This window comes from Nycticebus coucang, chromosome 1 (genome assembly GCF_027406575.1).
Source record: "Nycticebus coucang isolate mNycCou1 chromosome 1, mNycCou1.pri, whole genome shotgun sequence".
NCBI classification, from domain to species: Eukaryota; Metazoa; Chordata; class Mammalia; order Primates; family Lorisidae; genus Nycticebus; species Nycticebus coucang.
The window spans coordinates 46986840-46999676 of NC_069780.1; the positions used below are offsets into that span (position 1 = coordinate 46986840).

General features: G+C 37.8%; 1 protein-coding gene across 2 annotated transcripts in view; it reads right to left on the reverse strand.

The window, feature by feature from the left end:
• The window catches only part of NDNF (neuron derived neurotrophic factor), a 46313-nt gene that overhangs the window by 9156 nt on the left and 24320 nt on the right, over positions 1-12837 (reverse strand). For both annotated transcript variants that reach the window (XM_053595113.1, XM_053595110.1), the window contains exon 2: positions 1575-1763. In XM_053595113.1, coding sequence (XP_053451088.1) covers positions 1575-1762 — 188 coding nt within the window. In that variant the 5' untranslated portion in view covers position 1763. The remainder of the gene's footprint in view (positions 1-1574; positions 1764-12837) is intronic.

Here is a 12837-nt window from a genome sequence, read left to right on the forward strand (position 1 = left end):
ACAGCAAGTTCTTCCTATGTCATCCCCCTTTCATTTTGTGACATCTCTCTCGTGAATGTCATTTGGAGATTCATGACAGGTCAGTTCCTAGTTCACTGCATTCATTCAAATAAAATAATTTCACTCAGGAAGTGCTGAAATGATGCCCAAACAATAGTTCATTTCAGTCAGAGTAGGAAAACTGATCACCTACCATCATTCAGACTGATGGGATGGGGACAAGAATGTGCCATTGAGTGGAAGGGATTCAGAATCACCTTCAATGCATTATTCTTGTTGATCAAAATAGAAAAGATGACCCAATGATGTGGTGTACCTCAATCTTTGGAAAATGGACTACTGACTGTGTTACACAGTTTTATCTTTTGGAATGCCAATGTGTTCCAACTTAAAAAGAGCCAAGTGGCTTTGAAATATGATTATCCAAAGAGTATTCAAGTGTTCTGCAAGTGTAGAGAGGGGTTTGAGCATGGCAAAGTAAGTGACTTTAAATGTAATTAGTTGGAGCCAGGTGCAGTGGCTCATGCCTGTAATCCTAGCACTCTGGGAAGCCAAGGTGGGTGGATTGCCAGGTTCGAGACCAGTCTGAGCCAGAGTGAGACCTCCTCTCTAAAAATAGCCACGTGTTGTGGCGGGTACCTGTAGTCCCAGCAGCTTGGGAGGCTGAGACAAAAGGATCACTTGCCCAAGAGTTCGAAGTTGCTGAGACTGTCTCCAAAAAATAAATTAAAAATATATACATGTATGGGCAGCGCCTGTGGCTCAGTCGGTAAGGCGCTGGCCCCATATACTGAGAGTGGCAGGTTCAAACCCAGCCCCGGCTGAACTGCAACCAAAAAATAGCTAGGCTTTGTGGCGGGCGCCTGTAGTCCCAGCTACTCGGGAGGTGAGGCAAGACAATCGCCTAAGCCCAGGAGTTGGAGGTTGCTGTGAGCCGTGTGACGCCACGGCACTCTACGGAGGGCCATAAAGTGAGACTCTGTCTCTATAAAAAAAAAAAAATATATATATATATACATGTAATATATATGTAATCAGTTTGTAAAATTTACTTTAAATATAGCATAGGTACATAATTTTTAAAGGTTGAAATATTTAGAAGAATATGTGAGCCCATATGTTGGAATAAATGTAAATGGACAGTATCAATTCTTTATCACTGTTTGACTTGATTCTCTCAGGATCTGATCAGAATTGTTAATATTATCTGTGTAGAACTTAAATGTAAATGCTTGAAGAATAATTTATATTCAATTAATTTCATTACAGTTCTATGGAGTCCTTCCAAGAAATTTCCCTTTGTCCTGAAAATAAGAAAACAATCATTCCAAGATGTTAAGAAATGCAAGGATTGCTTCCTCTACTCCAAAGACAGCAATCAACAAGACTGAAGCAGTCTCCAGTTAATGATGAAATGTTGCGTCGCCACTTTTTTTCTTACTTAGAGAAAAGATGTAATGCCATTCATAGGTTGATTTGCAAATTATCTAAACTAAGTCTAAAATGTTACTCTTTCTTTTCTGGAGGCATCCTTTATGAGATTTTTGAAAAAGAAAGTACTATTGGGAGATTACCTTTTAAGGGTATCTCTAAAGAGATAACTGCTGATTTCAGCTCCATCTGGAATTACTGATGAATCATGAAAAAATGCCTTGTCCCGAATCTGCATCTGAAAAAGTTCCTCATCTCGGGTGGGTAACTTCTGGGTTCTGGAGCCGAGGGGTAACAGAAGCCACAGCAGACACCAGGGAAGCAGCATCATCCTGGCCAACAGAAACCATCACTTGCATTAGTTCTGCGAGCAGACACTCAGGCAAGTTGCAACTTGCTAAAGGATTAACATTATATCATTTTTGACGGAAACTTAGAGACATATCACACATTTTGGGTACATGCACATGATCTTGAAGGCAACTCTCTCCTTTTCTTTTTCTTGAAACTATTTTATGAGGTTGAGAATGAATTCACCAGAATTTCAGACATTAAAAGGATTCTGAAATGAAAGGATTCTCAGCACATTCACGTCCCTGGGTATCTGAAGAAAATCCTCACTTCATTACAGCAGAACAGAAGCCTATATGGACATTATAGATAACATTATATCAATGTATCAAAGCTTATATTAAAATGATCACTTAGGGTGAGTTCTTTCAACTATCATAAAAGCTAAGCCAATGGTTGCTTGGAATCACTATTGAGAAGTCAAACTGCAAACTGCTGATATGGTTGAACTACTGTATTTAACGTAAGTCACAGAGACCCATCGAGAGCCAGAACATTATCCTTGTATAGTTATTTTTACTCTTCCTTAAAATCTGACTAAGGATTATTCATATATAATATTATGCTTATTCCAAGATCAAATTTTCATATATCAGAGATTTTTATAGATTATAAAGTTCAACTTCCTCATAAGTTAAGCAATTTGTCCAAAATCACATGGTGAGTTACTTGTTATAGGAGTCCCAGACTCTGCAACAGTTTTATTATACAGGGTGCCTCAGAGGTTACCCCTAACATCCCCATACATAGTGAAAATAGGAAATTGTAGCCAAGTGGACCTTTATTTTCAAACTACACATTATAAAATTTTACAAAGAGGTGGCCAACACGTAGAGAATATTTTGCAAATATTTTGTTAGATTTTATAATGCACGGTTTATACATAAAGGTCCATTTAGCTATAATTTCCCATTTTCCTGATTTACGATGACTTCACGGACAACTTTTGGGACACACTGCATTTTTACTCTCTCTACAGATGAGAATAATTAACCTCTACTTAAAACACCATTGGACATTAATTTCATCTTTCTTTGGCTGCTATCAAAATTAGATTTGGACAACTGAAAATATTTTTGAAAGGAATAACTGTTGTTTTTCTTTTGTAATAATGAGGATGTTAAAAGTAGTTTTTTCACAGTGAGTTTGCTCAAAAAGTGTTTAACTTCTTTTTTTCCAAATATTTTTTCAGCCCTGTGTTCTGTAGTTTCCCTTACAAAGTATCTGCAGTGATGTAGAGTGGCTATGAGCAGAGCACTATGCCAAGTTCACTAACTGCCTTGCTACTTCTGGTCCTCACAATAGGCCTGTGAAGTAGGTACAAGCCTTAGGTAAGAACAGACTTCCATTCTGCAGGCAAAGTACACAAAATCCAGGTGGATTTGACTGAAGAGCCCAAACTTTCATCCTTTTCATTATCTCTCAAGACAGGGACTTTTACTTCCCACTGTTATTTCTTAATTGTATTTCAACTTAAAGAACATTTCACTGAAAGCTAAGAAATCTGATACTTAGTTTCCGGTACTCACTAGATGTATGATCTTAGGCAATTCATTTAACCACTCCAGACCTCAGTCTCTAAAAAGTTTGGAGAGATAATCTCTGACTAAGTATTAAACTCCTCTCCGTGACAAGCAGGCGATTTAGGAATAAGAGCAGGTGTCCTTAATGTTCATCTGATAATCTGTTCCTCAGATCTGCAGATAACTGTTAAGGAGAAACCCAGGGGAAAGTGGGGATGTAAGTGGCAGCTCCCGTGAGTTACTAAGAGTAGACAAAGGCTATGTTTACAGAAGGTAACTGGATAGATCAAAATCAAGACTCTGTTAACCTATTCTAACCAAACAGGGACACAGTGGACTGAACCCACGGGACCCCCACTTACCATCCCATTCCCCTCTTCTGCTCCCTCTTTGTCTGGAGCTAAGAGAAATGTAAAATCTGAGTAGTATTTGATATGCTGCCTCTGTTTAGACACACTATTTTAGCACATAAAACATTGGGCTAGGTGTGGTGGCTCATGCCTATAATCCTAGAACTTTGGGGGACTGAGACAGGTGAATTGTTTGAGTTTAGGAGTTCAAGACCAGCCTGAGCAAGAGAAAGACCCCATCTCTACCAAAAATAGAGAAACTAGACGGGTATGGTGGCAGGTTCCTATAGTTACGGGCTCATGTGGACATTCTATTTGGGAGTCTGAGACAAGAGGATCACTTGAACCCAAAAGGTTGAGGTTGCTATGAGCCATGATGTCCCCATGACACTCTATCCAAGGTGACAGAGTGAGACTCCATCTCAAAAAGCCCCTCAAATCAGTTCACTTCTCTTCATAGTACCATCCTTAACACTTGCCTCCTGAGAACAGAAGAGGCTAAGGCAATTAAAAAAGTGTCTTTAGATGGCAGCTCAATTTACAATCGCCAAAATGTGGAAACAGCCTAAATGCCCACCAACCCAGGAATGGATTAACAAGCTGTGGTATATGTATACCATGGAATACTATTCAGCCATTAAAAAAAATGGAGACTTTACATCCTTCGTATTAACCTGGATGGACGTGGAAGACATTATTCTTAGTAAAGCATCACAAGAATGGAGAAGCATGAATCCTATGTACTCAATCTTGATATGAGGACAATTAATGACAATTAAGGTTATGGGGGGGAAGCAGAAAGAGGGAGGGAGGGAGGGGGGTGGGGCCTTAGTGTGTGTCACACTTTATGGGGGCAAGACATGATTGCAAGAGGGACTTTACCTAACAGTTGCAATCAGTGTAACTGGCTTATTGTACCCTCAATGAATCCCCAACAATAAAAAAAAAAAAAAAAAAGTGTCTTTAGAAACAACTAGATGGTGGCTTTCCATACTTGTTAGGAACTTAGAGCAAACGTGTTGTGGGAGCACGCGTGTGAGATGCCCAGGCATATTAGCCCTAGAGCCCCACTCAAGGGTAGGCTTACCACATGGGGTCCCATGTGTGCCCACAAAGCTGCCTGGGCGGCTGTGCCACTGCACAACTTAACAGGACAAGTGGCCAATGTCTCAGGATCTCTGGGGTATTTAGGTCAGCCCCAGAGTCAGAGAAATAGCTAGTTATAATTGGTAGGAATTTTCCCAGCATCCTCAACAGCTTTGGGGAAGAACTCGGTCTTTATTAAATCAGCTAATTATAAAAGATGGATTTCTCTGTAACAATATTAATGAACTTGTGTACAAGCTGCATGCCAGCCACTCTTCAAAGTGTTTTATGTTAATATATATTATCTCATCTAACGCCAGAAACAACAGTGTGATGTAGGTAGTATTATTTTTCTCATATCAAAAATGAAGAAACCAAGGCTGAGAAAGGCAAAGTCATATAGTAAATACCATATGATGTCAAAAATATAAGTTATTTCCTATGGGTGACTTCAAAATATGGTAAATCTTCTTCTTATATATTCTCCACTCCATTTAGCAATTCTCCAGCTATTTAGCAATTTAATATTATTAAACATTTCAAATTATAGGACTACATGAAATAAGTGTTAGGAGGCAATTCTTCATGGGTCTCTGTGTTTGTTTTTGCCTCTCTTGGGAGCAGAGGTACTGACTACTTTTGTTCCACATTATCTTTTCAAGGATGTTTGTATATATACTGAACAGCCTTGGAAGGTAGAGCCCAAAGCTAAGATCAGGCATGATTACTACCCATTAAGAAAAGATCTGGTTCTCTAAACTCAGAGCTTCTTTCCTGCAACAAAACTGCATGGGCCAGTGCCACTGGGCTCTCTCTGCACCTTCCTGTGTGTGTGTGTGTGTGTGTGTGTGTGTGTGTGTGTGTGTGTGTGTGTGTCAAGGAGCCAGTAAAAGAAAATGATGACACTCTGTCTACTGCCATTACTCCGAGTAATAAAGTTCTTAGTACCCAGGAGTACATGTATTCTTCTAGCATCCATCAAACTTGGCAGACATTTATTATCAGGCAAATGGATAAAATCTCAAACCCTTCATAGTTCTTGGCATTAGCATTTTACTTTCTTATTTTACTCGTTTACCTGCTTTACTGGCTCAGGTGGACATTTTAATTTAGATTACTACCAATAGGGAATAGACTCAACTTTATCTTTTATCAAAATATCGTATGTCCCTAAATTAGTGACACTTTATAAAGTGACACTTTTTGTTTCTTAATTTCCAGGCCAATGATGGACAAAACACATATTTTTCAGAAAGGTGTTTAAAATCAGTCTGGTACTAAACACAGGAATTTATATGGTCAGATTATGGTTTTCAAAAATGTTATCTAATAACATTCCAGCTACTTTAGGGAAGAACTTAGATATTAGGAAACATTAATCATTTGTTCAATTTGATGAGGTTACCTGCAGAATTTTTTTTAAAGAGGCAGTGAACAAACCTAATTAAAAACTACTGTGCAAATACTTTGTGTATATTTTTACAACTTATATTCACTGAACACAAATTGAACCTTTATTAGATATAGTTTAAATGGTAGTTTTAAATGATACAGTTTTTTTTCCCCTACCATAAAATGTTCTCTCTCAGACATTCAGTTTAAGAATTAGTCACTTTAAATAAACATCTGAAAATTCATTCTTCTTAAACATAAGCTTTGGTTAAGTCAGTTTATAAGAACTGACTTCTCTTCTCAGATTACATAAGTGCCCTCTAATGGCATAACTTTTCCTCTCATTTCTTTTTGTTACCTTTAGGTATCCAGGACTTATCTAAATTTAAAGTTCAAATTAAATGACATTAATCCAAGTTTCACTTTCAGCCCTATTTCCTTTGCCATCTGGTGGATGATGTAGGAAGTGTGTCTGTACAGCTAGAAATCTTGCTGTCTTTCAAGTATTGAGGCTGTAGTTCAAACACAAGTGGAAAGTTGCTAGGATAATTCCAAATATTTTTATATTACAAGGCAGCTCAATCAATATGTTTGCACAATTATTTACAACCCAGAAAAACTAGGCGGTATTTATCTATTACCGAGGAGACTGACTATGACTGTTTTAATTGAAAAGTTCTGATGAATCAAATATGTAGACACTAATCTAAAACTCTGATATTGTTCCTGCTGTCAAAAACCTTCTTCATACTTGGCACATACCCTCAGACCCTGCCAAAACTGAAAGGAGAAAAGAAAAATGACCTAATGATTTGATACACCTCAATATTTGAAAAATAGATTCTTGTGATGTGAGATCATTTTATCTTTGGAATATTAATGTGTCCTAGGTTAAAAGGAGAAATTACTTCTGAAATATAATTGTCCAGTGATTATCAGTGTGTTCTTTGCTTAGAAGGCTAGAGATAAATTTGGGTAAGGCAAAGTAAATAAATATAATTAGTTTGTATGGTGTAAGTGTATACATATATACACAAACACACTTTTTGTAGGTAAAAACATTTAGAAACATTATGAACTCCATTCGTTGCAATTGGAGCAAAGGTAAACGGGCAGTAATCCCCAAAGAAGAATCATTTAAATATATAAATAGGACATTTGTGCTCCCTCTCTCGTGAGCAAGTAAACACTACAGCACAGTATATACAGACATATATGGAGAATGTTTTTTTTTTTCAATTAGGACTTTGATAATGGGAGTTGTTTCTCCTACCTCTACTCCTTTCATTTTGAAGGAATAGATATAAAGCATTTTCATTGCTCTGCCAGGAGTAGGGAGAAGAACAAACAGTAGATAACAAAAAGTGTACAAATAATTCTAGACATAATTTTCAGCAATTTATTCAATGCAAGAGCCTTTAGTGTAGTTAAATGGTCACACTGATCTGGCGTATCCTTTTCCCACAAACCTGTGGAAATGCTCGTGGATTATAAAACGCTCAAGGGTAAGTAAAGCAAAAAATTAAAGCGAGCTTGAATAATTTACCACTCTGTCAATTAAATACCCAAGATGACCTCTATCACCACAAAAAGCACAACAAATTAAACTTGCCCCAGGATATCTGTAGCAGTTTCACCACTGTCATTCTGCAAAATCTATCTGCAATTACATAAGATCAACTAGTCAATTTACCAATCTTGGTTAAACCACAGCTTCACTTAGTGAACATAAACACTTATTATTTGAAATTGTATAAATAGTCCTAATAAGTAAATTAAGTCTGGTTAATTTTTTACTACTTAACATACATTAAATGGATTTAACTACAAATAATAATTTTTAAGTCTGGTTAATTTTTTCACTACTTAAAATATATTACATGGATTTAACCACAAATAATATTTGAGACTCCTGTCTTAAGAGTAAGGAAATATTTCAAACCACTAGAAAGCTTGCCTTTAATATTTATAGACTGCTATTTACTTATATTAGCTCACCAATGCAATAAATTTGTAAATCCAGTAAATAAAAGGTTCCTTTGAGTTTTCATATAGAACTGTCCAAGGCTCTCCCATAGAAGGTATGATATAAATGACCCTTTATGACCTTTATCAACACTGTAGATTCTGTAGAATAGCAGCCAGTAGTTCTAGCTACCTGCAATAATATATCAAAGCAAATTCTTCCATCTCTCTATCACCAAAAACCAAGGTACTTTATGTTCCCTGCAGAAATATAAGCATATTTGTCAAAGCTCTTATAGACATTATATATCACAAGACTTAAGATCAGATGCATCAGTATAAATATGACACAGAGTACACAATTAAAAAAAAAAACCCATAGTATTGTCAAGATTCAAAACTTAAAAACAACCCAATGTGCCTGATCATGTGTGGGCCACGACATTGAAATAAATATACAATGGCCAAAAAGAAAGATGGGAATTCTCATTTACTTAAAGCAAATGCATCTGGAATAAATGAAACCCAATGTTTAACTACAGAGAATGGAAAGTGCATGATTATAATTTAGTGAGAATAATTTCAAGGAATGGTCTGCCACAGAGATTTCTGTAACTTTCTTCTCCTTTTTAAGCGCAAATATTTAGTCTTTAGAACTTTGACTTTCAAACTCAAGGGCATTTGTTTTTGTTTGAATCATCCATGCCACATCTGATAATAAATCTAAAGCATTTGCTCTAAATATAAAGGAAAAAAAAATGTAGCTTTACAGTGGGAAGGGTCCCGTGTTCATCCTGACTTGCTCAGCAGCAAGTGAACGTTAATGTTAGACTGCTCACCATTTGCCAGCTTGGATGAGCAGAGTCCCTCTAGGCAAAAATGCAGCAATAAAAAGGTTGGGTTCCCAAAAGTTGTTCTATTTTGTTGTCTTTTGTGAACAATGAAAATGTTTACTAAAGTCAACTGGATGTTCTTAAAAATCCCAAAATCTTCTGATGTACTTAAAAATGTGAGAGACGTATAGCATATTGAGGACTGGTATTTCCATATCTGAAAAGGGAGAAATAAAGTAGGGAGAAGTAAAGGGCTCCTGCCTGCCCTGCTGAGAGGTCTCTGGCTTGTGCTGGGTGAGCTCTCCTTTTGCAGGAACGGTGGAGCGCAGCTGAAACATGCCATCTTCCACCTAGCCCAACAAAGTAGAGCCGACATGATGCACATAGCTGTGTGCTAAAGCTCTCTAACTGCAGGCTGTCAGTACATAATGGCATGATTATGAAGGGTTTTAGAGTTCATTATGTCAATAATCTAGGGATTAGGGACTTTCACATGCATTTCAACTGCAGTGATTCCGACCCCCTCTAGCACTTCCCTAAATGACTGCCAACTTTCATTCTGGAAGGAAATTATATTAATATAAAAAACAATGTGAAATTAAAACATGCCAAGGCTTTGGATAAACTTTCCATGCTGTCATCCACCTGCTCTGATCCTCATGGTGCACAGTTCATAGGAAGGCTAAGGTTAGGGCATTCTGTTTTAAAGGATGGCCAAGCCTACAGAATGAGAATTACTTAAAAGAGGATCAGACTTTAAAACAAGTAACCTTGTGTTCCCATCATTACTAATGCCTAAAGAATAATGAATGACAGAAATGGCCAAAATAAATGTACCATAGATGTTAATCCAGAAAGCTAGCCCCATTTTGCTAAAGGAGTAGATCTCCCAAAATGCATCTGATAGATGATTAGAGAATATCAAAAGCAATGTATAAAATAATGCAAAGAGAAACAGGCACGAAATACTGGCCATCTTCTTTCTATCAAAATGTCATCTGTGTGTGCAAATGAGACAGCTGGGATAACTTCCACTGTCTTAAGAGAAGCTAATCATTCCTGGAATAATGAAAACCCCAAACAAAAGACTAATACGCTTGGTTGCTTTTCTTGCTTTTGTTTGGCAACTAAGCCTTTTTTCCTGTTGATCTGCAACAAAATGAAAATCACTTCCTGTGCAGTGCTCCCTGAGCAGTTTACAAACTGCTCATCTTTCTACTGAAATTTAGTGTAGATGGAGCGTGGCAGCAAGCCAGTAGCATTTAGCCATAGCACGTACCAACCTGAAAGGTGAGGCATGAGTTGTCATAGTCAACAAACAAATACTGAGTCCTTGCTGTATGCAGCACCCTAAAAATTAGTGGTTTTTTTGTCAGTCTAGCCAAGAAGTGAACTAAATAGATTCCTTACGATACCAAAAACTAAATATGACCGTAAGAGCTAAAATCAAGGAATAAGAGTTTGACAAGAACTGGCCCCAAAGTCCAAACTGAAGTGGGTGATATGACAGCTCAGACAAAATACCCTAGGAATATATGATCTACTTATAAAGACAATTACACATCCAGGCAGCAGAACCTAGTAACATCAGCATGTTCACTCAGTCATTCTTGTTTTCTTCATCATCTGTACAGTGGGTCCTTGCTACATGCTAGGCACTCTTCTGGGGACAGTGACGACCTCACGAGGAGACCATTCTAGTGGAAGGATAGACAACACATAAACAGATACACAAACAAGAAAACACTGTTGGCTGGGAGCTATGCAAAAAGTTAAAATAGGCTTGGGTGAAAGAGTGTGTGGTTTCTTGGAGGAAATGACGTTTATGCTGAGATATGAATGACAACAGGAAGCCAGTGAAGAAATGTAAGGAAAACAGCATCCTGGGCCGAGAATGAGCTGATGCAAAGGCCCTGGGGTGGCACTAAGCTTGGGACCTTAACAAAAGGAAAGGGCATCAGAGTAGAACAGAGAGCCTGAGAGGGGGAGTGAAAGGTAAAGTGCAGCTCACATCTGCACCCATATTAAGGAATTTGGATTATATTCTTAGTGTGATGGAAAACATTTAATGCTGGCAGGGCCATGGCCTGATCTATGTTTTATTAAGAATAACTCTCTGTCTATGATGTGGAAAATGGATTCCAGGGAAAGGATAATAGCAGAAATAAAAGAAGTCTCATCTCTGTAGAAGCAAAAAGATCAGATGAAGGACACTGCTGTTGTCCCAGGTGAGCAGGTGGTGGCTTGAAGTTTGTATAGGAGATGAAGAAGAATGGAGAAATCTGGGAATATGTGTTACAGATTGGGTCACCACAATATGCAGGTTAGTTACAGATAGAAAGGAAAAGAGAACATGCTATTTGTAAGAACACACCCACGATAAAATGATAAAACATCAAGAAATCAGAAATAAGATTTGTCAAGGAGGATTTCCAGGTGGCATCAAATAAGTTATGAACAGCTGCCCATTTCAGATAGGGAAGTTTTAAAAACTAATTATTATGTTTAGTCAGATGTTAGAACAGAAAAGAGGAAGGCAGTCTCTATGTGATAAGAAGCATCAAAGAGGAAAGCCCACGATAGAAAGTAAGACGAGGTGTTAGTTAAAAAAATGAAAATTCTGATTTCCATTGTCATGGCGGACAATGAGATTTACCAGAGACAGGGAAGGCTGGGGAGACAGGCTGGAGAAAGGGGGTAAGCACATCCCTGCAGTCCACACTTCTTTGAACTTTCAAGTGAAGGGACACAAAATACTAGAGGCCAACTAATCTGTCAAAGATACCTGAAGGAGGAACAAGTTCTACGCCATATTTTAGTCCTGGAAAGTGGTTGTTTATATAGCAAGTGAGAAGGAAACAGACTAAGAAAAACAGATACAGAAGTTATGAAGAAAATTTGACAAGAAAATATTACTATTTGGTACATGTGACTGGACCCACTTGTAAGTTGTGTCTGAATAGGATGAATTAAACTCATGAAACTTCCTACAAATATACACCTGCCAAAGTCATACAACTTCTGTTACTAGGCACTTTTTTGGAAAAAAGCACCATGACTAGGGGAATCCTAAAGGCACTGTAAGAACCCAGGAATGCAGGGGACCACACAGGCCTGAGCAAGGAAGAGGCAGATGGTGAGTCCAGGGAAGAGAAGATGAGGAGCGAACCAACCGCCACCTCTGAGACAGGCAGGAAACACAGGCGAGGGAGATTAAAAAAGGGACCGGCAGTATCATTAGGACAGACACTGTGCTTTGAAATATAATACCCTTAAGGAGAAAAATCAGCAATCTATTATACATTTTTATAATATACATGTTAAGTGCTCATTAAACACGGATGGACTAGTGACCAAACTGAATTATCACTCTGTCTTCTGAACTGAGATCATTATTAGTTTTGCGACAGCAAGGATGAAACTGAAAAAATGAAATGGAATACTGTAGCAGGGAAAAAAGATTCTAAAAAACTATGTATCTTTGCTGGGAGCAGTGGTTGACGCCTGTAATCCTAGCATTCCGGGAGACCAAGATCAGTGGATCACTTGAGTTCGGGAGTTGAAGATCAGCCTGAGCAATAGCGACACCCAGTTTCTATTAAAAATAGAAAAATTGAAGCAAGAGGATCAATTGAGCCCAAGAACTTGAGGTTGTTGTGAGCTATAATGCCACCACACTCTAGTCAGGGCACCAGAGTGAGACTCTGTGTCAAAAACAAATAAACAAATAAATAACCTATGTAGCTTTTCAGTCATCTATCACTGACAGCCTTCAATTTTTGTATACTTTCTATGTATCTAACTCAAGTCATACGTACTGTCTTCTCAAAGGATCTAAAAAGTCAAAAGGCTTTTTCTAGTTCTACTTACCATACTAACAAAACAAGGTACTTAAATGATTCAAGC